This window comes from Anopheles arabiensis, chromosome X (genome assembly GCF_016920715.1).
Source record: "Anopheles arabiensis isolate DONGOLA chromosome X, AaraD3, whole genome shotgun sequence".
NCBI classification, from domain to species: Eukaryota; Metazoa; Arthropoda; class Insecta; order Diptera; family Culicidae; genus Anopheles; species Anopheles arabiensis.
Window position 1 is genome coordinate 18674303 of NC_053519.1, and position 23622 is coordinate 18697924.

The 23622-nt window shown below is 47.2% G+C and overlaps 5 protein-coding genes across 5 annotated transcripts; 3 read left to right on the forward strand and 2 right to left on the reverse strand.

Annotated features, from left to right (window-relative positions):
* Positions 1–116: 116 nt before the first annotated feature.
* On the forward strand, positions 117–2239 carry LOC120906398 (origin recognition complex subunit 5). The gene is made up of 2 exons (XM_040318028.1): positions 117–982; positions 1052–2239. Exons 1-2 carry the CDS (start codon positions 377–379, stop codon positions 1838–1840), a joined length of 1395 nt encoding a protein of 464 aa, XP_040173962.1. The 5' UTR covers positions 117–376; the 3' UTR covers positions 1841–2239.
* LOC120906399 (DNA polymerase subunit gamma-2, mitochondrial) lies at positions 1831–4123 on the reverse strand. Its single transcript, XM_040318029.1, has 2 exons — positions 3312–4123; positions 1831–2127 (listed from the first exon to the last, which is right to left on the reverse strand). The coding sequence occupies exons 1-2, from the start codon at positions 4096–4098 to the stop codon at positions 1853–1855; spliced, it is 1062 nt and encodes a 353-aa protein (XP_040173963.1). The 5' UTR covers positions 4099–4123; the 3' UTR covers positions 1831–1852.
* Positions 4111–4903, reverse strand: LOC120906400 (glutamyl-tRNA(Gln) amidotransferase subunit C, mitochondrial). Its single transcript, XM_040318030.1, has 2 exons — positions 4464–4903; positions 4111–4377 (listed from the first exon to the last, which is right to left on the reverse strand). Exons 1-2 carry the CDS (start codon positions 4754–4756, stop codon positions 4137–4139), a joined length of 534 nt encoding a protein of 177 aa, XP_040173964.1. The 5' UTR covers positions 4757–4903; the 3' UTR covers positions 4111–4136.
* Positions 4904–6469: 1566 nt separating this feature from the next.
* On the forward strand, positions 6470–11802 carry LOC120906375 (DDB1- and CUL4-associated factor 6-like). The gene is made up of 4 exons (XM_040317987.1): positions 6470–6956; positions 8732–10596; positions 10686–10938; positions 11029–11802. Exons 2-4 carry the CDS (start codon positions 9038–9040, stop codon positions 11254–11256), a joined length of 2040 nt encoding a protein of 679 aa, XP_040173921.1. The 5' UTR covers positions 6470–6956; positions 8732–9037; the 3' UTR covers positions 11257–11802.
* Positions 11803–13621: 1819 nt separating this feature from the next.
* Positions 13622–20393, forward strand: LOC120906085 (bis(5'-adenosyl)-triphosphatase ENPP4-like). The gene is made up of 5 exons (XM_040317529.1): positions 13622–13977; positions 14178–14742; positions 14837–15518; positions 17962–18261; positions 18371–20393. The coding sequence occupies exons 2-5, from the start codon at positions 14338–14340 to the stop codon at positions 18577–18579; spliced, it is 1596 nt and encodes a 531-aa protein (XP_040173463.1). The 5' UTR covers positions 13622–13977; positions 14178–14337; the 3' UTR covers positions 18580–20393.
* The last annotated feature ends 3229 nt before the right edge of the window (positions 20394–23622 follow it).

Here is a 23622-nt window from a genome sequence, read left to right on the forward strand (position 1 = left end):
GAAATCGGGTAGGTCCGATTTCGAGCGCCCACCACCTAGTTTATAGATTCAAAATTGTTGTTTGTTTGTTTGTTTTTCTCACTGTTTTGCGATAATCGCACTGTCATGTAAAAGCAACGTAAACCTGCTCAATTTGCGCGCGCTTTGTATCTACCCCTCTCTTTCTTTCACTTGCATTAAGCAAAAGCTACGAGAGCGTGATCGAAGTATGTTATTGTTTTGCATCGTGAATACGTTCAAACGACGCCGGCTGTTCAAACAACGACCATCACACAACGCTGTCCCTTGGCAGGGATCCAGCTAGTCAAACAAACGAAAAGAAAAAAAAAATCATTCAAGTGTTAATTAATGTCCTTTCACTAACTGTCCGCTCAGCATGGAGGCATTTGTGAAGCAGATCGCCGGGGTGCTGCCCTGCCGGGACGGGTACGTGCGCCAGTTGTACCGCTACTACCGCAAGGGCGATCAGTTTCCGCCCGCCCTTTACATCTACGGTCAATCATCGACCGGGAAAGGTGCGATCTTGCGCGAAGTGTTCCGGTGCCGGTCGGCCGCGGACGAATCGCTGCGGAGCGCCCAGCTGAGCGCGATCAGCTGCTACACCAACAAGATACTGTTCGAAACGATCGTCCGCCAGCTGGAGGGCGCGGAGCTGTTGCAGTCCAACCACTACAGCATCGACTGCAAGCTCGAGTACGCGAAGGACTTCCTTGCCGCGCTGCGCCAGCGGCTCGATCCAGCCCGCTCGTACGTGATCGTGGTGCGCCATGCGGAGCGGCTGCGCGACATGGCCCACAACCTGCTGCCACTGTTTCTGCAGCTGCCGGAAGCGACCGGGCTGAACGTGTCGGTGGTGCTGGTGTCGTCGCTGCCGTTCGAAAAGTTCTACACCAAAGCGGGACTGCCGCCGGTGGTGAAGCTGTTCGTGCCGGAGTACACTCGCGCCGACATGCAGCGCATTCTGATGAACGATTACGCGCCGGTAAGTACGCGAGGAAAGTGGGAGGCTTTCAGCACGCTCCTTCACTGACCCTTCCCTTCCCACACCCAGCACGTGCAGGGACTTGGCGGGCAACGGTCCGCCCCCGACCAGCTCTGGCTAGCCGCGATCACGGAGGAGTTCCATCGCAACTACGTCAGCTTGTTTCTCGGCACCTTCTGGAAGGTGTGCCGCGACGTGAAGGAGCTTCGCCTGGTGGCGGCCGAATGTTTCCCCGCCTACTGTGAGCCGGTGCGGGACGGCACCATACCGGCGCACGATTCGATGAAGCTGTGGCGCAACATTACGAAGACGCTGCGCGCCGCCCTGAGCACGATGTACATGCGGCTCGGCACGAAAACCACCGGCAGCGGTGTCGCACCGGACGGGACGGCCTGGTTGGCCCAGAACCTAGAGCTGCCGTACTACGCCAAGTACCTGCTCATTGCCGCGTACCTGGCGAGCAACAATGCGGCCAAGGAGGACCGGCGGCTGTTCATGAAGAACCATGGCAAGCAGCGGAAGCGCCTGCAGGCGGTGAATGCCCGCGCGAAGGTGACGGAAAAGATGACCACCAAGCTCGGCCCGAAAGCGTTCAACGTCGACCGGTTGCTGGCCATCTTTTACGCCATCCTGGACGAGCAGGTGGGGCTGACGTGCAATCTGCTCGCGCAAATCTCCACCCTGGTGCACCTGAAGCTGCTAACGTACGCGTCTTCGGCCGAGGGCGGTGCCGGCGGCAGCGCCATGCTGGACGGTTCGGCCACCCGGCTCCAGTGCACGGTCGGGATGGACTTTATCCTGCAGATCGGTCGGATGGTTGGGTTCAACGTGCGCCAGTATCTGACCGATTTCTTCTAGCGGTGTTTGCATTTACGCGTTTATTATTCTCTCTAAGTAGTGTGGCAGATCGGACAGGTGAATCGTTTCGGACAGGGTAGTGTCGCGGGAGCGCAGCTGTAGCAGGCCGGTGCGCAGCGTTCCGGCGCTTAGGAGCAGGACGTACGGTACGCCGATTTGATCCAGCCGATCCAGCGCCGGCGAAGCCTGTTCGAAGGAGAAGCTTTCGTGGACAGGAAGGTTGGCGGCGCGCAGCACGTAGGTTAGATGCTTCGAGAGGTCAATCAAGTCATTCTGCACGTTAGCATCTGTCGGGGGAGGAGGAGAGAAGGAGATAATTTAAATATGAGATTAAGTTACTTCTACGCAGTGCTGCAAAATGTCACTATCAATGTAATAAAAAATCTGATTGCAACAAAATCCATGTCAGCATCACGTACTCAATTGTGATAATCAGAGGTGATACTCAAAACGATTGATGTGATCAATGCACATCAATGCTTCGTGACATTTTTGCGACCAATGCTTGGTCAGTCAGTATGCCATGACTTTTTTACTGTGATCAGTTCTGCAAAATGTCACTAACAAATTCCAGCTTGTTCATGACAAATTCCAACTGAAACAAAATCATGTCAGCGTCACGAACTGTGATGATCAGAGGTGAGACTCAAACAGTTGTTGCGACTATTCCATGCTCGGTGACATTGTCCGCAATCAACTCTTGGCCAGTCACTTGATCGCGAGATTTTTAGTCGGTGATCATCATGATAGTCATGGGATATATGCGATACTTGCAAGTGGTTCCAAGAATCAAAATGAACATGTTTTCTCGCTCTGTTTGACCCGAAAGATAAACAAAACAGATAGAGAGAGAAAGAATGCTCATTTTGTTGTTAGAGCCCACGCGCCAAGTATATTCCAAGAATGTCGTGTTTATCACCGACAGAAAATGTCATGTCCGAGTGAGTGACCAAGAGTTGGGTCCTTACCAAAATGTCACCAAGCATGTGATTGGTCCACCATCTGTTTGAGTATCACCCCTGATCATCACAGATGTGTACGTGAGCTGACTTGAACTTCGTTTCAGTCATGAGTGTTGGTGACTGAAATAGTGGCACTTGGCAGCATTGTTCACAGCCAGAAAAAGTCATGATAATGCTTGCGACGGCATTAAGCTCAGATTGTGAGTCTGAGAATCGCGGTTTACTGAAGCACTTGCATGTCGCGTTCGGCATGTCATGACGCACTTTCATCGAGTATCAGCGATGAGCATCAAGCTACCTCAGATATGTTCATTGTTTTCGTTGGCGAACATCTCGTGATGCTCATGACATTTTGCAGCACTGCTTCCACGTAAGTTTTGTTCGAACTTCTTCCTTTTTTTAAAGCGCGTGTTTCCAAACTTTTAAAACCCAATATCGTGAGTGTTATTTTCTCCATATGGCCATTAATAAACAGTTTCATCTTTACCAGTAAATATCATACCAATTACCTGTCGCATCTTCCCCCGCACAGACGATACCGCACTTGTACGGGGCTATTTTGCGGTGAATCTTAACGCACCGCTCCGAGGCAGCACACTCGAGCGTGTCCATTAGGATGGCAAGTACCGCTCGGTCAAGGTTGTGCCCCACGCGCACTATTGCTGCTTGCCGCTCGCCCACCCGCTCGCCCTCGGACAGCTCCAACCGTTCCAGCTCGACCATCTGCGCGTGCTCGGACCGGTCCAGAAACCGGGCACAGATCGATACGGCCGTCGTTCGGCCCTGGTCTGCCTCGTCGCGCCTCATGTCGGAGATGAAATACCGACCCGGATCGACGGACCAACGCATCCACCAGATTTTGCGCTGTCGCTGCAGCTGGTAGAGGAACTGGCTGCCCATTGCTGGCGGCAGCAGATAGGTCGTGTGCAGCTCGAGAGTTTCCGGCAGCTGCAGCGCAAAACCATCGCCTAGGCTGACCAGCTGGTTCGTGCGCGCTTCCTCCACCAGCAGGCCGATCGGGAGTTTCAGCACCTTGTTGCCGTTAGCACGCTGGACCATGTCCAAGCTCTCCAGTACGCTACGATTGCTACTTCCACTGTACAGTGGAATTGGGTTGCTGTTGCTACTGCCGCTGCCCAGCTGGTTCCTTGCCGTGCGCAAATTGTTACGCAACAGCTGACCGACCGACGTTAGCGATAGATCACGGACGATTGCTCCGTCCAGCCGAAAATCGACAAAGCTACTCTGCCGACAGGTTTGCAATAGCTCGATAAAGGTTTTACCCGCCCGTGCCATACTTCTGCTACTGATGTGTGTGTGTGTGCGACGAAGACTTACGCTCGTTCGCCCTGCTCGAGCGGAATGTTGCCCGGCGGCGCTACGAAGTACTCCTCCTCGGTGATGGTTGCGTTCTGCAGCACCTCCGTCTGGCGGTCACCGTCATCCACTGTATCGGGCCGGAGGGCAAGCTTCTCGCGCTCCAGCACACTGTAGAGCGGTTCCACGCCGTCCGTGCCGATGGGCAGAATGCGCGACGCAAACTCAATCGAGTCCTGCAGCGTGCCGAGGGCTTCCCTGTGGAGAACGGAAAACAAGAAACACGTGCGTTAGTTTGAGTCTGCTCGACTGCAAACCCGCATCGGGAGGCGGTCCGTATTTACTGGCTGTCCAAATCTACGAGCGATAGCCGCTCGAGCAGGCGCACTGTTTGATGGCTGATGACGACGGGCGCTGATTGTTGATTGCCGTCGACCGGCTCAGTTAACCGGTGCGGTTGCTGCGGAACCTTGGTACGATGCTCGAGGCGCCGCTCCGACCAGGTACGGATGGCGGTACCGGTAACAGCGGACGACTCGGGCGTTGGCTGCAGGGAGGAGAAGCTTCTCGGTGCCAACCTTCGCGTGACCACAAAGCAACGCAGCATGCCGCAAACGCGAACCGTACTGACAAACATTCAACTGCTCTGGGTTACGCTTCTAATTATCAATTGGACCACTCAGTATAGTACGGTAGAGATTCGATTCGGAAACTAAGGTGACTGCTCCATGCGTGCTTTGTGTTTGTTTTGCTTGGAGTTTTTTTTTCCGCACCCCACTGCAATGTCAAAATCAACCTGTCAATATCAGCTGTTTACCCAAGGGACAATATTTGCTATTGCGATCAAGGCATATGTATGTGGAAGGTGCTTTTATAGGTTTGCAGGTGCTAGCTTCGAAAATTGTTTTACCAAAACGATTGTCTTTTTCAACAATCATCTCCATTAATTGAGTGAAATAGATTAAAATGTCAGTGTAATACAAAAAAGGTTATTTCTTTAAAAGTATTTCTTCCTTATATTTACATATACACATGGACCTAGTGATGGGTTATCGGCATCGCACCCACCGACCAATAAAACCGTCGATTACCCCCGGAGCCGTTCCAAGTCATTCGGAGTCATCGGAGCCGTCCGGAGCCGTCGGAGCCTACCGAATTCGTTGTAACAGTCGGAAGTATTCTGAAGCCCCGAAGCGCCCGGAGCCGCTAGTCGGCAGCTGTAACCGGTTGGAGTCGTCCGGAGCCGTCGGAGCCTACCGGATTCGTTGTAACAGTCGGAAGTACTATATACTGTGCTATCGTACGGGACCGAGCACACTAGCGTACCTCGAGTTTTCGCGCACAGCGGATACCTATGAAAAAAGTGTATATGGAAAAGAGTGGCTAAAATTAAAAAAAAATCGAAAAATAATTTTGAATTTAATAACCTAAGTTGCACAGATTAAGCTTAAACGCCTGAAAAATTGAATATCCATAGAAAAAAATGAAAGCTCCATAGCTTCACTGTTTTGCTCAATAGATGGCGTATTATAACTAATCATTATAGTGCTGTCCTATTCTTGCAATGTGTTTCGTCTAACTTCATCTAATCATGACCTATCCCAAGCGCCACAGATTAAGCTTAACCGACTGGAAAATTGAATATCCATAGAAAAAAAATGAAAGCTCCACTGCTTCATTGGTTTGATCAATAGATGGCGTATTACAACTCATCATATATTGCTATCCTTTTCTTGCAATGTGGTTTCGACAAGTTTCATCTTATCATGACCTAAATAGCCTTCTAACTTTCTGAGCAAAAATCTTTATGAATGGTCGTGTGGTCAGATACGTGGGTATCAACACCAACGACCATTACTCAAATCTCACTTGCTTCAGTGCTGGTGGTCTCCATTGGAGTTTAGTATTTAAATAATCGTTTCGCCGTTCTTGTTCTAGCGATGCATAACTTCAATGCGACAGTACATAGGGAAGGAGAAAGCTCTCAAAGCGAGGAAAGCTCCACTTGCGTTTAGTGGTCGTTTAGTGGATTTGTGGCACTAGGGCTCCTACAGCTTCGGATGGCTCCAACGGCTTTGGACAGCTCCGGGCAGCTCCGAACGGTTCCAAGTGTGGAGTGTTGCACCTATCTTCTGGTACTGGTTTCGATTTTGGCGGAGTCATTCGGAAGCGACTCCGGATTTTTGTTGAATTTACCCATCCCTACGTTGCACTGGCCATCTGGTTATATGGTACAAAGCTACAAGCGTACAGGTGCGCTACTCTACACCCACTTTGGTGCTATAGCCGTGTTTTGTTGTTTGGGTGTGCTGTCAACCGACACGCAAAAACAAGGTTAGTTCATTGTGCTCTTGTTGTGCTGCTGCTCTGGGTAAATCGAAATCCCACAGTTGTCGCTTCAATTGCCGCTACGCGATTGAGTTAGCCGTAATTTAAAGTAACGAATTCAAACCCTTCCTTCGTAAGCGTGGTAGGCGCCGTGTGAGCAAAGCGCAGCGTTCAAAGGTTTAAAACATTAGAAAAAATCGAGTGCCGCCAACCGAACAGTTGTTATGCTCGCAAACTTCACGCAACCGACAGTTGCTATTTGTCAGTCTCGAAATCGAACCGAACCCGCGGTACATTGTATAATTGTGCAAAATCTCTCGCAGTCGCTCGGCCAAAATAAAACAAATTGCATCCAACGCACCGGACCCAGCAGCTTCGCGACCGGTACGAAACCTTCCGTCTATCCCGTTTGTTGATGTGTTTTGTTCTTGTCGTTGTGTTTGCACCGTCGCGGTGCTGCCGGAGCCGCCTCTGAAGGAAGTTAATCCCGGTGCCAAATCGATTTTCGCGTAAGTATTGCCGCTCTCGCACGGACACAGTAGGTCTGCGCGGATAAAGCCATCCCCGGTAGCTTCGTAATCAACGCAATCAACAGCCGCTGCCACCCAGCGTACACCAGCCGGCGTTCCGGGCGTCGTAACGGGTGTCACAACGTTGCAATCGGCCCCGGTCGCAATAAAGGTGCAGGTACTGCCAGCTACACTGCCTCCTTTTGACCTTCGAATTCCTTTTGCAGCGAAAGGTGTTGGTTGTTTTTTTTTTTTGTTCACCCTTTTTGCTCACTTCGGAGAGGTTCCGGAGCGGTTTCTGCAGCAACATCCTGCGGAATCGCTTGCGTGGGGCTAGAAACCTGCCCAGCCCCACCGTCGAAATATTCGCCGAAAAGGTTGTAAATCGGGCGTCAAAGCAGCATTCCGGCATTCTAAAATTAGTCAAACGGTGCGCCGCCAACGTGCAGTGCTTGCGCTCCGAAATAATTACGTGTCAAAGGGCCAATTGTGTAGCCCTTCTTTTTTTGTTTTTAGTGGAGCTATTCCAAACATCTGCTACTACTCGGTACAAAGTTTTTCAAGCGAAGAGAGCACCATAAACACCCGCGGTGCCCGTGTTTAATTATGGTATTTTTTTTTGTTCTCTCGCCCGCGCCACTTGCGCGCGAACGCTGCATGATATTGTGGCCCATTCTATTATTAGGGGTTAACGCTTACTGAACCCTTTCTGGTTGTAAATGCTCCAAGCGGTGCCCACACCACCCGTGCTCTAACAGATTACAGAACACACTTGTGTGGTTCAGCCGAGCCAGGTTTTGTTGAATCGACGTCCAACGTCGATATCTAATCTGGTTGCATGATGCTGTCCGTTTGCGTACGATACGATCGTTACGGGTCGCTCTACCTTTGATAGCAAGTGGAGTACTTCAACTTACCTTTTGCGCTGTCCAATGCTTGCGCAGAATCCTTCCTACGAATCAAGTTGATCCAGTCGGTTTGAAATGGTCGTCATCTAATTTAAACTGTTATCACTACCTTTGGTTGAGTTTGGAGTAGGCAGCCACTGGAACATGGATTTATACTAGTGGTGCAAGCTCGGAATCGGACCAACCCGATTCCGATTCCGTTTTCGCAATCAAATCCAATGCTGGAATCTAACTCCGGTTAACTCCGGAGCCGATTCCGGAGTCGACTCCGGAGCCAATTCCGAAGTCGGCTCCGGAATAGATTCCTAGATCGGAATCGGCCCCGAAATCAGAATCGGCTCTGGAATGGGAATCAACCTGAGAATCGCAATTTGCTCCTGTAAAGGAATCAGGATTGACTCCAGAAATGGAATTAGCTCCGTAATGAGAATCAGTTCTTGAATTGAAAAAAGAAGTTTCAGAAGCAACAAAAGTCCAGAATTCTCCATGAGAATGGATCGTTTACAAGTAAAATTTGATTCTTTTTGGCTATTAAAACGTAGCATCATCGGACCCATACGCCTATTCTTATGGAGATGCCGAAACCGACTCCGTTTCGAAGCCAATTCCGATTTCGGAGCCGATTTCGATTCTGGAACTGATTCTGGAGCCGATTCTGGAACTGATTTCAATTCCGGAACCGATTCCGAAGCCGATTCGCTTTCCGGAATCGATTCCAGAAAACTTATGAGCTAGCCGAAATCGATTCCGACAAAAACTTCATTTTTCCCATCACGAAATCTTCAATTATATCCCTTTAAGAGCAAACTGCATTGTTGTTTTGCCACCTCTGATTTAAAGTGCTCAACGTATGATCTTTCATTACAGTGTATGCAGCTCTTCGCGACTCCAGCATAATGATAAAGCTCTCGCCCCGGTACAGCTCCACTCTAGTACGCTTCAGCATAGCAGTCGCTGAGCAGCGTACCTGTTAACGAATGAGCCGGTCGGAGGGGAAGTTATACCGTGCTGTACATAAATAGTTTACGTAGTCAGTGATCCGCCCTTAGGCGCGCGCTCCCTACAATCAAACACCCACACTAGCCACTTGGACAGCAACATTCAACATCGTTGAAGCCAATACGCGCCCCAGCAAATTGTGCAGAGCAGGAACAGCCAAACACGAAGCAAAGGATGCCGCACCGTGGAAAGCAAACCCTGTTCCGCGACCTGCTCGACGGTCCGCGGACGGAGCCGGCCCGGTACCGGAGCCGGTTGCAGCGCGACGCGAAGAATTCCCTCTCCCAGCTGCAACGGCTGGAGCGCTGGAAGGAGATCAAGGCGCACAGCGGCTGCGTCAACACGCTGTCCTGGAGCACGGACGGGCAGCTGCTGCTGTCCGGCTCGGACGACCAGTACATTGCGATCTCGAACCCGTTCACCGGCCAGCAGCAGCGGACGAAGACGCGCCACCGGGCGAACATCTTCAGCGCTCGCTTTCTGCCCCAGTCGGACAACCGAGAGGTGGTGTCCTGCGCCGGCGACGGTACCGTGCTGTACTCCAATCTGAACCAGGCCACCGGCGAGGAGACGCACGCGAGCGGCCACTTCGGCTGCCACAACACCGGCACCACGTACGAGGTGCTGACGGTGCCGACCGAGCCGCGCTCGTTCATGTCGTGCGGCGAGGACGGCACGATCCGGCTGTACGATTTGCGGCGCGTCAGCCACTGCTACAAGGCGCACTGCCGGGAGAACATACTGATCGCGGGCCCGGGCGCGATCACGGCCATGGCCCTTGCGCCGGTCTCGCTCCACTACATTGCGGCGGGCAATGCTGCCGGCTGCGTGCGCATCTACGACCGCCGCTACCTGGCGGTGAAGGGGGCGAACGATACGCCCAGCGAGCGGCACACGGCCGCGGTGAAGGTGTTCACCATTCCGGCGTTCGAGGACCGGACGTACCGCGTCACCTCCCTCGAGTACGACCGGTGCGAGCAGCAGCTCCTCGTCAACTACTCGTCCGACCATCTGTACCTGTTCGACGTGGCCAACCACGAGGGCGTGGGCGAGGCAGGTTGCCGCAAACCGGCCGCCCGGTCGGTAGTCATCCCCGGCAAGGTCAGCACGGCCCGCCAGTCCGAAGGGCAGGGCGGAACGGGGGGCAACTTTCTCGCCGGCACCATGCCGGTGCGGCGGCTGCGGCTGCGCGGCGACTGGTCCGACACCGGGCCGAACGCGCGACCGGCCCACGAGCTGTCGTCGAGCATGCCGCTGGGCCAGGTGCGGCCGCAGCTGCAGGTCACCATCATGAACCGCATGGCGGACGTGATGTCGCGCATGCTGACCGATCCGCGCGTTCGGCTGACGCTCAGCAACTCGCGGCGCATCCGAAATCTGGCGCAGCGCGACCCGCCGGAGGATATGGCGGACCTGCTGCAGCAGGTGCAGCACCAACGGCAGGAGCCGCAACCGTCGACGTCCGGGCAGCAGCGCGTTCCGTCGGCGGGTAGCGTAGCACCCCCGCGCCCCGCACACAGCGACGATGATGACGATGACGATGAGGAGATTGCGCAAGCGACGCAGGAGCGGGAGCAGGCCGAAGCCGACGGTAAAAAGCCAGAAGAGGACAGTGACGGCCCGAGCCCAAGTGCTAGAGGAAACAAGGACGACGGCACGGAGGACGACACTTCCTCCGCCTCCACCAACTTTGACTACGTCAAGCAGAAGTTTATCGGCCATCGGAACACGCGGTAAGTACCTGCCGCGTAGCCAACCTACCAAGCCGAGCGTGTCTTTTAATTGTGCTCCCAACCTCCCCCCCCCCCTCTGTTCTGTGCAGGACCCTCATTAAGGAGGCAACGTTCTGGGGTGACGATTTCGTCATGTCCGGCTCGGACTGTGGCAGTATCTTTGCCTGGGACCGGTACACGGGCAAAAACGTGATGCTGGTGACGGCCGACCAGCACGTGGTCAACTGTGTCCGGCCGCACCCGACCCTGCCGATACTGGCCAGCTCGGGCATCGATTACGACATCAAGGTGTGGATGCCGCTGGCCCAGGAAAGCCACTTCAGCGAAGAGGTGGCAAGCAAAGTAAGTGTCGAGCCTCGGCCCTTGCCCTCGCTGTCTGCCCATTTGCTTACCTACCGCACGCATCGCACGGTTTCGCTTTTCTCTTTTCAGCTCATGAAGCGGAACGCTGTGATGTTGGAAGAGACAAGGGATATCATAACGGTGCCAGCATCGTTCATGATTCGTATGCTAGCGTGTATGCACACGCTGCGCAACCGGCAGGATGGTGCCGGCGGTGGCGGTGGTGCTGATGGTGGCGATGCTGGTGGTGCCGACGCTGACGCTGGCGCTGCCAATGAGCACAACGCCGATACGGAATCCGATGCATCGGAGGGGTAGGTGGCGCGCGCACATTATACGTTAGTGCGGTAGAATGTCAGTTACCAAAGGAGGCACTTTCATGTTACGGATGTACGTTAGAGTAGCGATTGAAACACGCAGAGGGAGGTAGGCAAAGCAGAAAGCAGGACAAAGAACTACAGGAAACTGAGAGAGGCGCGGAATGAAGTTAAGAAATTCTCCGTTGCGAATAATTTAATTATATTTTACATAGTCTTAGGAAATTAAAAAAAAAAAACTGAAATATGATTTCTTTGCGGTTTTGTTTAAGGCACCTTTCTCAAGGACAGAACCATTGCCTTAAATTCACCACACAACACAAAAAAAAAACAGAACTAAATCCATGGCAGGAGGAGTGGCGCATCTTTTGGGTTGAATCGCTTTTGTTAGTTATTAAAATATTTAACGCATCTCGGCATTGTCGAGTACAATCATCGTAACACAGAATTTTCTCTTAACTCCTGACGCTAGAATATTTCAGCTGTCTATAGGTTAAAAAAACCGAGCGTAAGATATTATATGGGCTGATAATCTAGCAAAAATTAACAATCTTGGTGTGTTACTCTGTTTGCTGCTATTTTCAGCGAACTCAATCCGAACACGTTGGATGAACTGATTCTTTTCTTTCAGCACGGACGCCATTGCCGTATTGCTAGACGAACTGTTGCTTTCATCCACGAATAACATTATTTAAATGCGAATGTAAGCCTTAGGCTGCAATTGCCATAAAGCTGCATTTTGAATTTGGCAAACCTTCATTTCAATAGTCTTCATCTGTGTATGGTTTGCTCATTAGCTTGATTCATTTAATTTGATTTAATGTTTCTATAATGCGCAGAAAATCATGTTTCAATTCATATACCCCTTTCTTCCTTACAACGATCTACCTGGGTAGATATTACATGCATTAAGCGATTTTAGTGTCGTTTGAATCACACATTTTGTGATGATATCATCACCATACAAATTCTACTAAATTTTCTACGCTAATTCCTACGCTGCACGTTTCCTTCCGGGTATGATTTGTCGACTGGAACTGGAATTGTATCGGTTTCATACCCAGACCAAGTATTGTTCCGAATCCGGAACAGTTCCAGGTACAGTTATTAAAAAATGGGGGAAAAATTGGGCGCTATTTCTGGATCAGTATGAGGATTCATAATAGGTTCCAGGATCGGTATAAGTTCATGATAGATTCTCGAGCCAGTATAGGTTCATGATCAGTTCCAGGACAAGTATGGGTTCATGATCGGTTGCAGGGCCGGTTTGGGTTCAGTAATAGTTCCAGGTCCTTTATATTTTTACTTTCAGTTCTAGGACTGATATGGGTTGATAAGTTCCAGGGCCGGTATGATCAGTTCTTGGACTGGTATGGGTTCATGATAGGTTCCAGGACCAGTGTTAAATCTTAGACCCGTTTGGGTTCGGTATCGTTTCCTATCAGTCAACGTTTGTTTTTGGTTTTAGGTCTCTTTGGTACCTATTTATTTTAATTTAGATAACATTTTAATTAATAGTACCTATGGTATTTTAATTGAGTTTCGAGACCATTGTTTTCGGCCTACTCTTTACAATAAAACGGATCTTTGAAATTTAGTTTCGTAGCCCTGTAACCTGGCCAAATTGTCTAGTATAAGCGTGTACTTGAATTCTTTAGTTTCCTTTTCAAAAATATTCCATGTAGGACTGTATGACCCGATGGTCAGGATGACATGGCGATCCATTAGATTCAATCAAACGATCTATTATGATTTAAACTTATGTAACTCAAAATCACAAATCATGCCATTAAAACATAAAAACAACTATTATTACCATAGAAATTGAAAAATAGGTGAAATGTACGTTTTCACGCAAATATAATTGCACACTCTATTTCAAAATGAACTACCGGGACAGGTGGTTAAGGAAGTAAAGTTTTAGTTTTGGTTAAATATATGAAAGTTCAGAAAAGCTGGCCATAGTTTGGCAACGGCTGAAAAGAACCAATAAAACGAATATAGGGAGAATTGCGCTACCAAATCTAGTTACCCGTTGATATGGCGCCTTTCAAAATCATCTGTTATTTGACAGCTACGTGACCTACATCGCACGTTTAGGCGCTATAGTTCGAGGTTAGCCAGATGAGATAAACAATATTTTCGTTTGAAATGAAAACTTGTCGCTCGTTCGTCTTCCATTAAATCAAATGATATTCCAACTATGTTTAATTTTATCTACTTATATCTAGCAAAAGCATTGTGCGAGAGGTGAATTTTCGCCCATAACAAACCCGCCATAGCGCAGAGCGCGTTTGAAGCCGGCTTGAAACACGGCTCTTTCACATTCGCCCTACTGTGTGTTGTGCGCGCGCACTTGTGTGTGAATGTGTGTTTGTGTGTGCATTACTTCTTCGACAGCAACAACGCCACCAGAAGAAACAGGTGCATTACCGCGAAAACACACACACGATACAATTTCACCCTTTCAACGGCTGCCATCAACCTTGTGTACATCGCGCAACCCTTCCCCCTTGGTGGAGTTGTGAGTAAATCGGGCGCATCAATCAAAAACTGTCGTCAGCCCTTCGATGGCACATGTCGTGGAAAAGGGCAAAATCATGTCCGCGTAGAGACTCTGTCTGTCAGCTGTGATTGTGGAGTACGAGGAGAGGAGGGTTGAGTGAGCGAGGAACGGGATTGTGCGGGTGTGCTACGGATCAGGTTCGGAGCAGGGAGACGGGTAAGCGATGGTTTGACCTACTCTACCACAGCAAAGGAAGAGGATTGGAAGGGGGACTGGAACATAATTGTCCATTTCCCAACCCTGCTAGCCTCCTGAAGGTTATGCAAGTGTGTGCATGCGGATGGGAGCTTTAGAAGAAGGAGAAGGAGGTGTTGGTGCTGGTACGTGCTAAGAAAGCAAGTGTTTCTTTGTTTTAGGATTACAGCAACAGTCGCAGCGAGTGGAAAACAAAGCGAAAAAACAACAACAACAGCCTCGAAATCGCTACGGCGAAAACGAAGCAACACAAACGAATCTGAAAACACAGCTACACACACACACGTACACGCACGCACACATCCAGCCGTAGGGTAGACCATGGCCACCACGGTTGTGGTGCTGGAGGTGGTGCAACTGGTGCTGCTGCTGCTTCTGCCCGGTAAAGCGAGCTCCGGCAGGACGGTGGCGGGATCAGCCGCGGCTAGCGGGTCGGCACAGTCGCCGCCCGTCCTAATCGTCGTATCGTACGACGGCTTCCGCACGGAGTATCTGCAGCGCAACAGTTCCGCCTACATCAACGAGCTGCGCCGTAACGGCACTACCAGCACGCATCTGCGGAACGTCTTCCCCACGAAAACCTTCCCGAACCATCACAGCATTGCGACCGGCGTCTACCCAAACGTGCACGGCGTGATGGCGAACGGGCTGTACGATGCGGTCCAGGGGCCGCTCAACTACTCGTACGAGCTGTTTCACTTCAACCCGGAGCTGCTACCGATATGGGTGAGTTGAGTGCGATGTTCCCGGGCAGCAATGAAAACAAAAAAGGTTGATCCCCATATAACGATCATCTCTCTTTCTTTCTCTCTCTCCTTAGGCGCTCAATCAGTATGCCGGAGGACATAGTGGGTGCATGATGTGGCCCGGGTCCGACTTTGGGTACGGTTCGCGCAACCTCACTTGCAGCCACACGCAACCGTTCAACCTGTCCATCCCGTGGACCGACCGCCTCGACACGGTGTTCCGGTGGATACGGGACGCGGAGCGGCCCGCCAACTTGATCATGCTCTACATCGAGGAGCCGGACTACTACGGCCACATCTACGGTCCCGAGTCGGACCGGATCGAGCAGCTGGTGGTGAAGCTGAACGATTTCACCCGCCAGCTGCACGCGCGTATCGCCGAGCAGCGGCTAGCGGAGCGCGTTAACGTGGTGCACCTGAGCGACCACGGCATGGAGTCGCTGATGCCGAAAAACTTCATCAACCTGACCTCGCTGGTGTCGGCCGAGCTGCGGTACGATACGTACGGCTCCACGCCGGTGCTGCAGATCGTGCCGAAGGTCGAGCAGGACCGGTCGGAGCTGTACCGGCAGCTGCGGCGTGCGGCCGATGCGGACGGCCGGTTCGAGGTGTACATGGTGGAGAATCTGCCCGCCCGGTGGCAGTACAACAACACGCGCCGCACCGGCCCCATTACGGCAGTGGCGCAGCTCGGGTACGGGTTCGACGATATGTGGCGCACGGTCGAGTACTATCGGAAGCACTTTGGCGTCGAAGGTAGGTAGCCATGTGCCTGTGTTGTTCCAGTAACGCTCGTTGGGGCCTCGGGTTTCTTGAAAGTCTGCACAGAGTCAAAGGATTAGTTCACCTTTTAACCGCAGCTCAGCGTATTGTATTACCGTCTGGTTATGCCCCTTATCGGCAGGAAACCTTACGAGGTGTCTGAAACGGCGAATACTGGTTATAGCGTTTCGTGAAAATTAATTTAAAAGTTACAATAATTTACTCAACACCCTTTGTGCCGTGGCCAGAGGCGGATTTATCCATCTCGGGGCCCTAAGCGGAGGATCTAAATCGGGGTACTTAGTTTCCTTAGTGCCCAAGTCCCCAAAGTGTATCAATATCAACAAACAATACACTATTCGCATTTTTCAATAACATCGGTTTACGAATACCAAATACATTATCCTGAATTTGTTAGTCTGTAGTCGTTCGTTCAACGTTCTGTTGAATTTTGTGCGACTATAAGTAAACATCTGACGGCCAACTGAAATACTGATGCCTTTCTGAACATTGTTCAATCGCTACTGAATATTTGATTTCCCTAATATTAACGTTCGTTTATATCATCCAGGTTCTTTTATTTTGTTTATTACAATTACATTTTTTGTACCTTCATTTTAATCAGGTTTGTTATAATTTAATAGTCAATTATTGATTTTATTGATTGATCAATAATTGGCCAATCAATTCAAATTATTTTTGTAACTGAAGGCACAAAAAATGGTCAAAACTCCAAACAACAAACAGATTTATAAAAAATTGCCTGAAATCCAAGTGTCCGATAATGATTATCCTGTACTTGCGTATTTGTAGACTTGTCGTCCTTGCCATCGAGAACATCGACGAAGTTCTTTTAAAAATTACATTAAACAGCCCATTCATGCTTTATTTTTATGTGAGCTTTTATTGCTAATATGGAATAGATCGAAAGTATGTCAGGTTTGTTTAGGCCTTCAAAAATTATCTCAAAAGCTCGTATCAACTTTTCATTGCTATCAACGTTATCAACACATTAAACACACTTACTTGTTATAATGTACTACTTTGAGACAGATTTAGTTTTCCGTTCATATATGCAATTTAGAAAAAAAATCTATCGCTTATAAAAGCGGACTAACATGTGCAGGTTTAGCTTGGGCCCCCTTTAGGTCGGGACGCTACGCGACCGCTCAGTCCGCTTATAGGAAAATACGCCTCTGACCATGGCTATATTATGTTATAGCCAGTAATGCTCCCTGAAAGGCCACGGCTGTCATATATGATAGCCAGAACATATCGTTTATAAATCTTACTTTCTGCTAAAAGATAAGGTGTTGAAAAACCATTTTACAATTCCTTTGATGAATATATTCTAGCCACATATAGGCTGGTATTATTGAATCCGTTCGTAGCGGCGGCGTACGTCCCGACACTCATTTTCCTAACGTACTAGATGGTTGCTACAGTTATTCACCGCGGCGTTGTAGGGCCGGGCTCATGAGATGTGTTGCCATCCCTAGAATTTCATGTGAGCGCCGTACGTTCCCGCTACGAACGGGTTTAATAATACCAGCCATATTCTAGTTATATTGTGAATTTTCAAAATATGTTGTCCCCCATCCAAATGTAATGTAAACAAATTTGGTCTGGCACTGTCAGCATCAGCGGGGTCCTAACGGAAGTGAATCTGATCATGGGTTAGGACTAGTGTTAAGTTTCATAAATCTTTCATTGAAATTCATTTATATGAATCTGCAGTAATGAGTGATTTGAATCTCGAGTCGAATCTTCAAAGATTCATGAATTTCTAAAGATTCACAAATCTTCAAAGATTCATGAATCTTCAAAGTTTCATGACTTTTCAAAGTTTCGTGACTTTTAAAAAATTCATGAATCTCTAAATATTCCAAGGGACCATGAATCGCATCATATGTCTTCAGGGATTTATAAATCTTTTTTTTTTCAGGAAGAACGGTCCAAACAGCCTTATTAATCTTTGGAGATGTATGTTTTTCAAAATATTGAATTTACCCAATCCCACCTTAAACATGCCCATTGTGGGTTCAAGCCTCGTATGGACCATCTCCCCGTAGCAAAACAAACTATCCGGCTGCGTGGTATTACCAAGAAGTTTCGAGAGCCTGTATAGGCTGGCATGATCCTGTAGGTTGTTACGCCAAGAAGAAGAATAATTAAAAGCTCAAGCTCTATGAAAAAGTATAGATTTATTAATCCCTTGAGATTCATCTTTCGAGATTCATTAATCTTTTAAATCAAGGTTCAGATTCATTGATTCCAAAGCTTCCAAAGATTCATTCTGATTCATGAATAGAATTAGATTTACCCAACACTAGTTAGGACCCGTTGTATGTCCGTCAGGGACAAAATTCTATTCCTACCCTTAAGAGATGTGAAATAATAATAGTTAACCCGTTTTGCTCGAATGATTCCCACACAGTGACTCCCGATACGCAGTATGGCATGCACGGGTACGATAATGCGCAGCTCGCCATGAACTCCATCTTCTTCTCGTACGGTCCAGCGATACGGGAGCAGCTGACGGTGGAACCGTTCGATACGGTTGATCTGTACTATCTGTTCTGCGAGATACTGAACCTCGCGCCGCCGAACTATCTGGCTGGTAACGTGAACCACATCCAGCACATACTGCGCAATGGTTCGCGTGACGACGACGACGACAATGATCCGAACGGCGGGGGTTCGTCGGATGCGACGACACGTGCGGAAACTATTGCCGGTTAGTATTGGGTTAGGTTGGTGTACAAACACCGCATCACCGGGGATCACAGGGCGCAACACGGAGATCAAATGTTTATTGTTGTTTTTATTTATTTTTTGTTTTGCAGTAATTTTCGCCGGCAGTCTTATTGCGTCGTTTGCAATCGTAAGCGTGTTTGCGCTCGGCGTCATCTACCAGCGGCGGCGGCGCGAGCACATGGTGCCCCCGTACCTGTACGAGGAGACGGAAACGTTCATCGACGATGGCAACAAGATGCTGCACACCAGCACCACCAACTCGTCGATCAATGGGGACGTTGTGTCAGTGGACGTTTGAAACCCGTGGCCCGTCTCCGTTTGTCTGTCACGATGGTGAGGGAACGGGAGGTGCCTAGGAAGGTTTGGAACAATGTTGTGTTTGTTTCTGAAACATTCCGCTAGAGAAGGTATTAGCAGAGCGGAGCCAACGAACAAATTAAGTCGAAACTGGGCGGAAGAGAAAATTGATAAGAAAGTGAGGGTGGAATGTTGCCTTTGTTCTCCCACGGTGGAGTACAACATGGTTCCGGCGTACGAATCAACTTCCTCTGGAGCGCCGTGCTGCGGCGGGGAGTCCAGTACGAAGAACGATGAAATTAAGCATTACAGTGGAATTTGCAGTGAATTGAACACACTCGTAGAAAGCGTGTCCGGATTGGGATTTGAAGTTTGAACACACCCACACACCTAACAGCATATTGTACATAAACATACAGTCTATATCTATATACAATTGGGGGGGCAGAGTCGGATTCACCAGAAGCTATCTTTTGATACTTCAACGCCGGTCTCTACGGAACCGTTTTTTGAACGTTGCTAGATCAGGACTTTGAAACTGTTTGGGACAACAAAGAACACTACTACTAAAAGGGGCGCAACAAGTCAGTCGATTTGAATTACTCCGAGTGGCCATACAAACGCCATAGGTCACGGCAGCCGTCTGCAGTTAGTCAAAATATTCTGTGCGAAACTACAGGAAGCAGAAGGTGTATATGTGCGGTTTTAATTTATGAATTTTAATACTACTTAAACAGGAGGGTGGAACCTTTGCTGTGTCGCACAGCTGCAAACGCCAATCGAGAACAAAATTCGCTGGTGTGATAAGAGATTAGTAATACTTGAAAAGACATTGGGAAAGCAGACAGTAGTGAAACACTTTTCAATAAGGTGAAATAGGCGCGTGCGAGGGGAGGAGGAAGGGGATGAGATACATATTATATTAGGGTGTAAGAATGTAAAAGGTTTTAGAGGAGCCGCGCCATGACGGTCCATCAATTTGTAGAAAACTTTTGTTTGTCTTTAACCAACCAGTATCCCTTCCCTTGTCCTCCTCTATTCCACCTGGTCGAGGTGTCTCTAATGAACTTACTTCGTCAGCAGACAACGAAACCTACCGAATTGTTGTTGAGCATCGCCGGAGACACACCCGACAGCTTTAAGGAAATGTATCGTTTTTTCTTGAAACAAACAAAAACAAGGGTTAAATCTATCTCTATTGTGATATTTTTCTAATTGCGACTGTGTACAGAATGAATGGTAGATGGTTTCCTGGCCAATATAGCGATGTGTCCACATGAACAAAAAAAACTACACACACACACACTTAAACATGCTCTTTGCACATGTGTGGATGGATCAGATAGACGTGCGCCAGATTTGTAGGACTTTTACCCTCTCGCCATGGCCAAACCAAGCTGTACAGGAGAAGAAGGAACGTTAACACGCAAGAGTGAGATTCGAACAAGGGCGATGAGAGTTGAAATGGAATTACGATTAGTGAAATAACTGGAAACAACCATGCGCGCCCAGGTGAAGAATAGAAGCAGATACAAGCAGAGAGAGGAAGAGATAAAGAGGGACAGAGATACATACACACACACCAGATATACTACACAATGTGAATGCCAAAGCCATATCTAGTAGGAGTTACTATGTAGAGAAGAGTTGCCATCGGGAAGCAAATGGTCGCTGTCCCACACTTCCCGCGGGTAAAAGGGGCAGAACAGTGGTGAAGCAGTTCTTTTACACCTTTTATTCTTTACCTCTACTTTCAACCCTGCTGATGCGATACAGTTTTATGGAAATAAAATTTTAGGAGAAAGAACACACACACACTGTTGACGCACTGTCTTTGCCATCCGTCCGTGTCATGTCTTTTGTACATTTGGATATTTACACATTAGAAATTAGTGTTTGTTGAGTATACATTTAATCACATTTATCATTATTATTCAACAAACCGTATGTTTTCACGCGTCTTTCGCACGTTTCGCGTTATGACAAGAATGATTAGCACATTTAACCTTTAACTCTACGACCGGATATCCGGGCATGATTTTCATTTTCAAACTGAAATAACTTTTTATTGAAAAATGGTAGCGACCCAATTTTTCCAGGTTTCTTTTGGAAATTTGATTTAAATTAAATTTATTCAAATTAAAATTTAATAATTTAATTTTATATTAAGGGCACATGATGAACTTATTTTCCAAAAATCCTATAAATTTTTATTATGTTTTTTTGCTACCCCTTATCTCTACGACCGGTATACCCGGAAATCCCATACATTTTGTATGGGAAATAATAGCTTTTAGATTAAAAACTTTAATAACTTAATGGATATTTAAATTTCAATTTGGTTTAAAGACAAAGGCATTAGTCCTTTTTATTTTATTTTTTGAAGAAATGGGAATTTTAGAGCTTCATTTATTATTTTGTTTAAATATTTTGTACTATGCTAGTTCATTTGGCCAGGTTACAGGACTACGCAATTTAATTTCAAAGTTCCCATTTACTGTAAAGATTACTCCGAAAACAATAGTCTCGAATCTGAATTAAAATTAGGTACTTCATACGACCCCTTAAGAGACCTAAAACGAAAACCAAGCCCATGCTGGTCCTTACACCAATACATCACCTTTTGTGGTTCATGAACTGCACATGACCTAATGCCGGTCCAGCAACCAATACTAAACCCAAAACGGTCCTGGAACCAATACTGTTCATACCGGCCCAAGAACTGATCCTGAACCCATACTGGTCCTAGTACCTATCAAGAACCCATACTAACCCTGGAACCTACCATGAACCCATATCTGCCCTGGAACCTATCATGAACCAATACCGGTCCTGGATCCTATCATGAACCCATGTCTGCACTGGATCCTATCATGAACCAGTCCTAGATCTGATGCTAAACCCATACCCAGAACTTATTATTATTGTTATTATTATTTATTAGTTAATCTTCAACGGGCCATGTGGCCTAATTAAGAAGGGCAACAGTACAAAAAATACACAGCAAAATCAAGATTTAATCACAGTTCGCTGTGGCCACGACAGAAGCCGGAGACGTTCTTTGTATACTGAACCCATACATGCCCTGGAACCGCTCGTGAATCCTTACCGGTCCTGGAATTGAAAGTTAACCCATACTGGACCTGGAACTGATACTGAACCCATACCGGTCTTAGAACCAATAATGAGCCCATACTTGTCCTGGAACCGATCATGAGCCCATACACATCTAGAAACAGCTCCCGATTTAATTTATTTCAATGAACCTGGAATACCTGGAACTGTTGCGGACGGGGATTCGGAACGATACTTGATCCGGGTCTGAACCGATACAATTCCAGTTCCAGTCGACAAACCATATCAGGTATTAAATATGCAGCGTAGGAATAACGTAGATACTATCGTAGGAAATAGCGTAGGAAATTTAGTAGAATTTGTATAATGATTTATTTATTTCTTTTATAAAAACGTTGAAACGTATAAAATGCTATGTTTATTATTTAAATATGCATTATGTTCTACTTTTTCCTCAAATATACTCTCTTCTAATAATATTTCAATTATAAAACAAATTGCCAACAGAGAAAAGTGTTGCAGAATTTGTATTCTTTATGTATTTCTATATTTAATAAATTGTAATTAACAAGCATATATTTTTTTGTAATATTGGCTATAAAATAATATACAAAAGCAATTAAAAAAATGAATTATTAATTGAAGATCATCCCAAAATTGAATGGAAAAAGGTACATTCAAAGAATTTCACATAGAACAACAGAAAAATCGTCCATTTAAAAGGCGAATTGACAAACTTTAAAAAAATATTTAAAAAATGGCAACGAGATTTAAAAACTCCCATTTCTTCATTCAAGTAAATAAGACTAATGTCCGTACCTTTGTACAACATTTGAACTTTTTATTTTAAATACAACGAAAGTTATTGAATTTTTAGTTTGAAAAAGAAAATGCATGACGCACTCGGGTATGACGGTCGTAGAGATGAAGGTGTAAATTTGGTCATTGGGACTACGGTTAACGTATTTTTCAATGTGAATTTGAATTCGTTGCTGCAAGAAAATGAAACACATTGACATAGTTTTCAAGCAAATCCTTTCGTTATCATCTGTTGGGCTCAGTGTGGCCAGATTATTTTGGCGGTTTTCGGTAGGCGTATCAAAATTTTATCGGTAGTTTTCGGTAGGAGTTTAAGATTTTTTCGGGAGTTTTCGGTAGGTTTTGAAGTGTTGGACGGGAGAGGCGGGGGGACATTAGCTAATCTGCCCTACGAAAGTTCAGTAGCACGAGAAAATACATCTTTTATCTATTTAAAGGAGATAGTTTAGATTTGGTTTATAGCAGTCACATGAGGCCTTTCTGAAGTGTCGATCTGAAAATTGTACTAAAGATTGTAAGTTGGTAAGGATCTTTATACGCGTTTGATACGCGTCGTGCATTTGCGGCCTTACATTAGCCGGCATCGCGAATAAATGAACACATTTTAACAGTCGTTTAAAGTTCATTTTGGTTTAATCGAGTTCATTTGTTGTTCACTCCTGTTAAAATAAACGACGATCAAAACAGTTAACGACTGCTCGATATCGCATACAGGCAAACACGGGGAAAAAATTCGAGCAGTATAATTAAACGACTGTTAATTTGTATCGCATACGCTCTTGACAGTCGTTTGTTTAACGGCGGCATAGGACCAGTCGTTAAAATTAACAAATGAACTCAATGCGTTCGCGATGCCAAATTCTAGCAATTTTTAACGACTCTGGTTAATTTTTAACGACTGTTAATTTCAAACCAATTCTTTCGCGATACCAGCTATTATCTGTCAAATCCCGTATAAAGTTTTACCATCGCGTCCTATATCATCGCATCTCATGAAGTACAGACACGGCTCTTTGTTGCCTCTGTTGAACTTCTGGTTCTGGTTGCCTGTGATTTCCACATGGAGTTTAATTTATTAACGATTTGGGATATGGTTAAATGACGTTTTGGTCAGTATTACGGAAAAATCTGTGATTTTCGGTAGAAAAAA

What these genes read in the sequence shown, in the direction of transcription:
- LOC120906399 (XM_040318029.1), bottom strand. Translation starts at nt 4,098, where the DNA reads ATGGCACGGGCGGGTAAAACCTTTATCGAGCTATTGCAAACCTGTCGG. An exon ending in TGCGGGGGAAGATGCGACAG is followed by an intron (nt 2,128 to 3,311) that starts GTAATTGGTATG and finishes CTCCCCCGACAG; the next exon opens with ATGCTAACGTGCAGAATGAC.
- LOC120906375 (XM_040317987.1), top strand. Translation starts at nt 9,038, where the DNA reads ATGCCGCACCGTGGAAAGCAAACCCTGTTCCGCGACCTGCTCGACGGT. An exon ending in ATCGGCCATCGGAACACGCG is followed by an intron (nt 10,597 to 10,685) that starts GTAAGTACCTGC and finishes TGTTCTGTGCAG; the next exon opens with GACCCTCATTAAGGAGGCAA. An exon ending in GCGAAGAGGTGGCAAGCAAA is followed by an intron (nt 10,939 to 11,028) that starts GTAAGTGTCGAG and finishes TTCTCTTTTCAG; the next exon opens with CTCATGAAGCGGAACGCTGT.
- LOC120906085 (XM_040317529.1), top strand. Translation starts at nt 14,338, where the DNA reads ATGGCCACCACGGTTGTGGTGCTGGAGGTGGTGCAACTGGTGCTGCTG. An exon ending in CGGAGCTGCTACCGATATGG is followed by an intron (nt 14,743 to 14,836) that starts GTGAGTTGAGTG and finishes CTCTCTCCTTAG; the next exon opens with GCGCTCAATCAGTATGCCGG. An exon ending in GAAGCACTTTGGCGTCGAAG is followed by an intron (nt 15,519 to 17,961) that starts GTAGGTAGCCAT and finishes ATTCCCACACAG; the next exon opens with TGACTCCCGATACGCAGTAT.
- LOC120906400 (XM_040318030.1), bottom strand. Translation starts at nt 4,756, where the DNA reads ATGTTTGTCAGTACGGTTCGCGTTTGCGGCATGCTGCGTTGCTTTGTG. An exon ending in CTCGTAGATTTGGACAGCCA is followed by an intron (nt 4,378 to 4,463) that starts GTAAATACGGAC and finishes CGTTCTCCACAG; the next exon opens with GGAAGCCCTCGGCACGCTGC.
- LOC120906398 (XM_040318028.1), top strand. Translation starts at nt 377, where the DNA reads ATGGAGGCATTTGTGAAGCAGATCGCCGGGGTGCTGCCCTGCCGGGAC. An exon ending in TGATGAACGATTACGCGCCG is followed by an intron (nt 983 to 1,051) that starts GTAAGTACGCGA and finishes TCCCACACCCAG; the next exon opens with CACGTGCAGGGACTTGGCGG.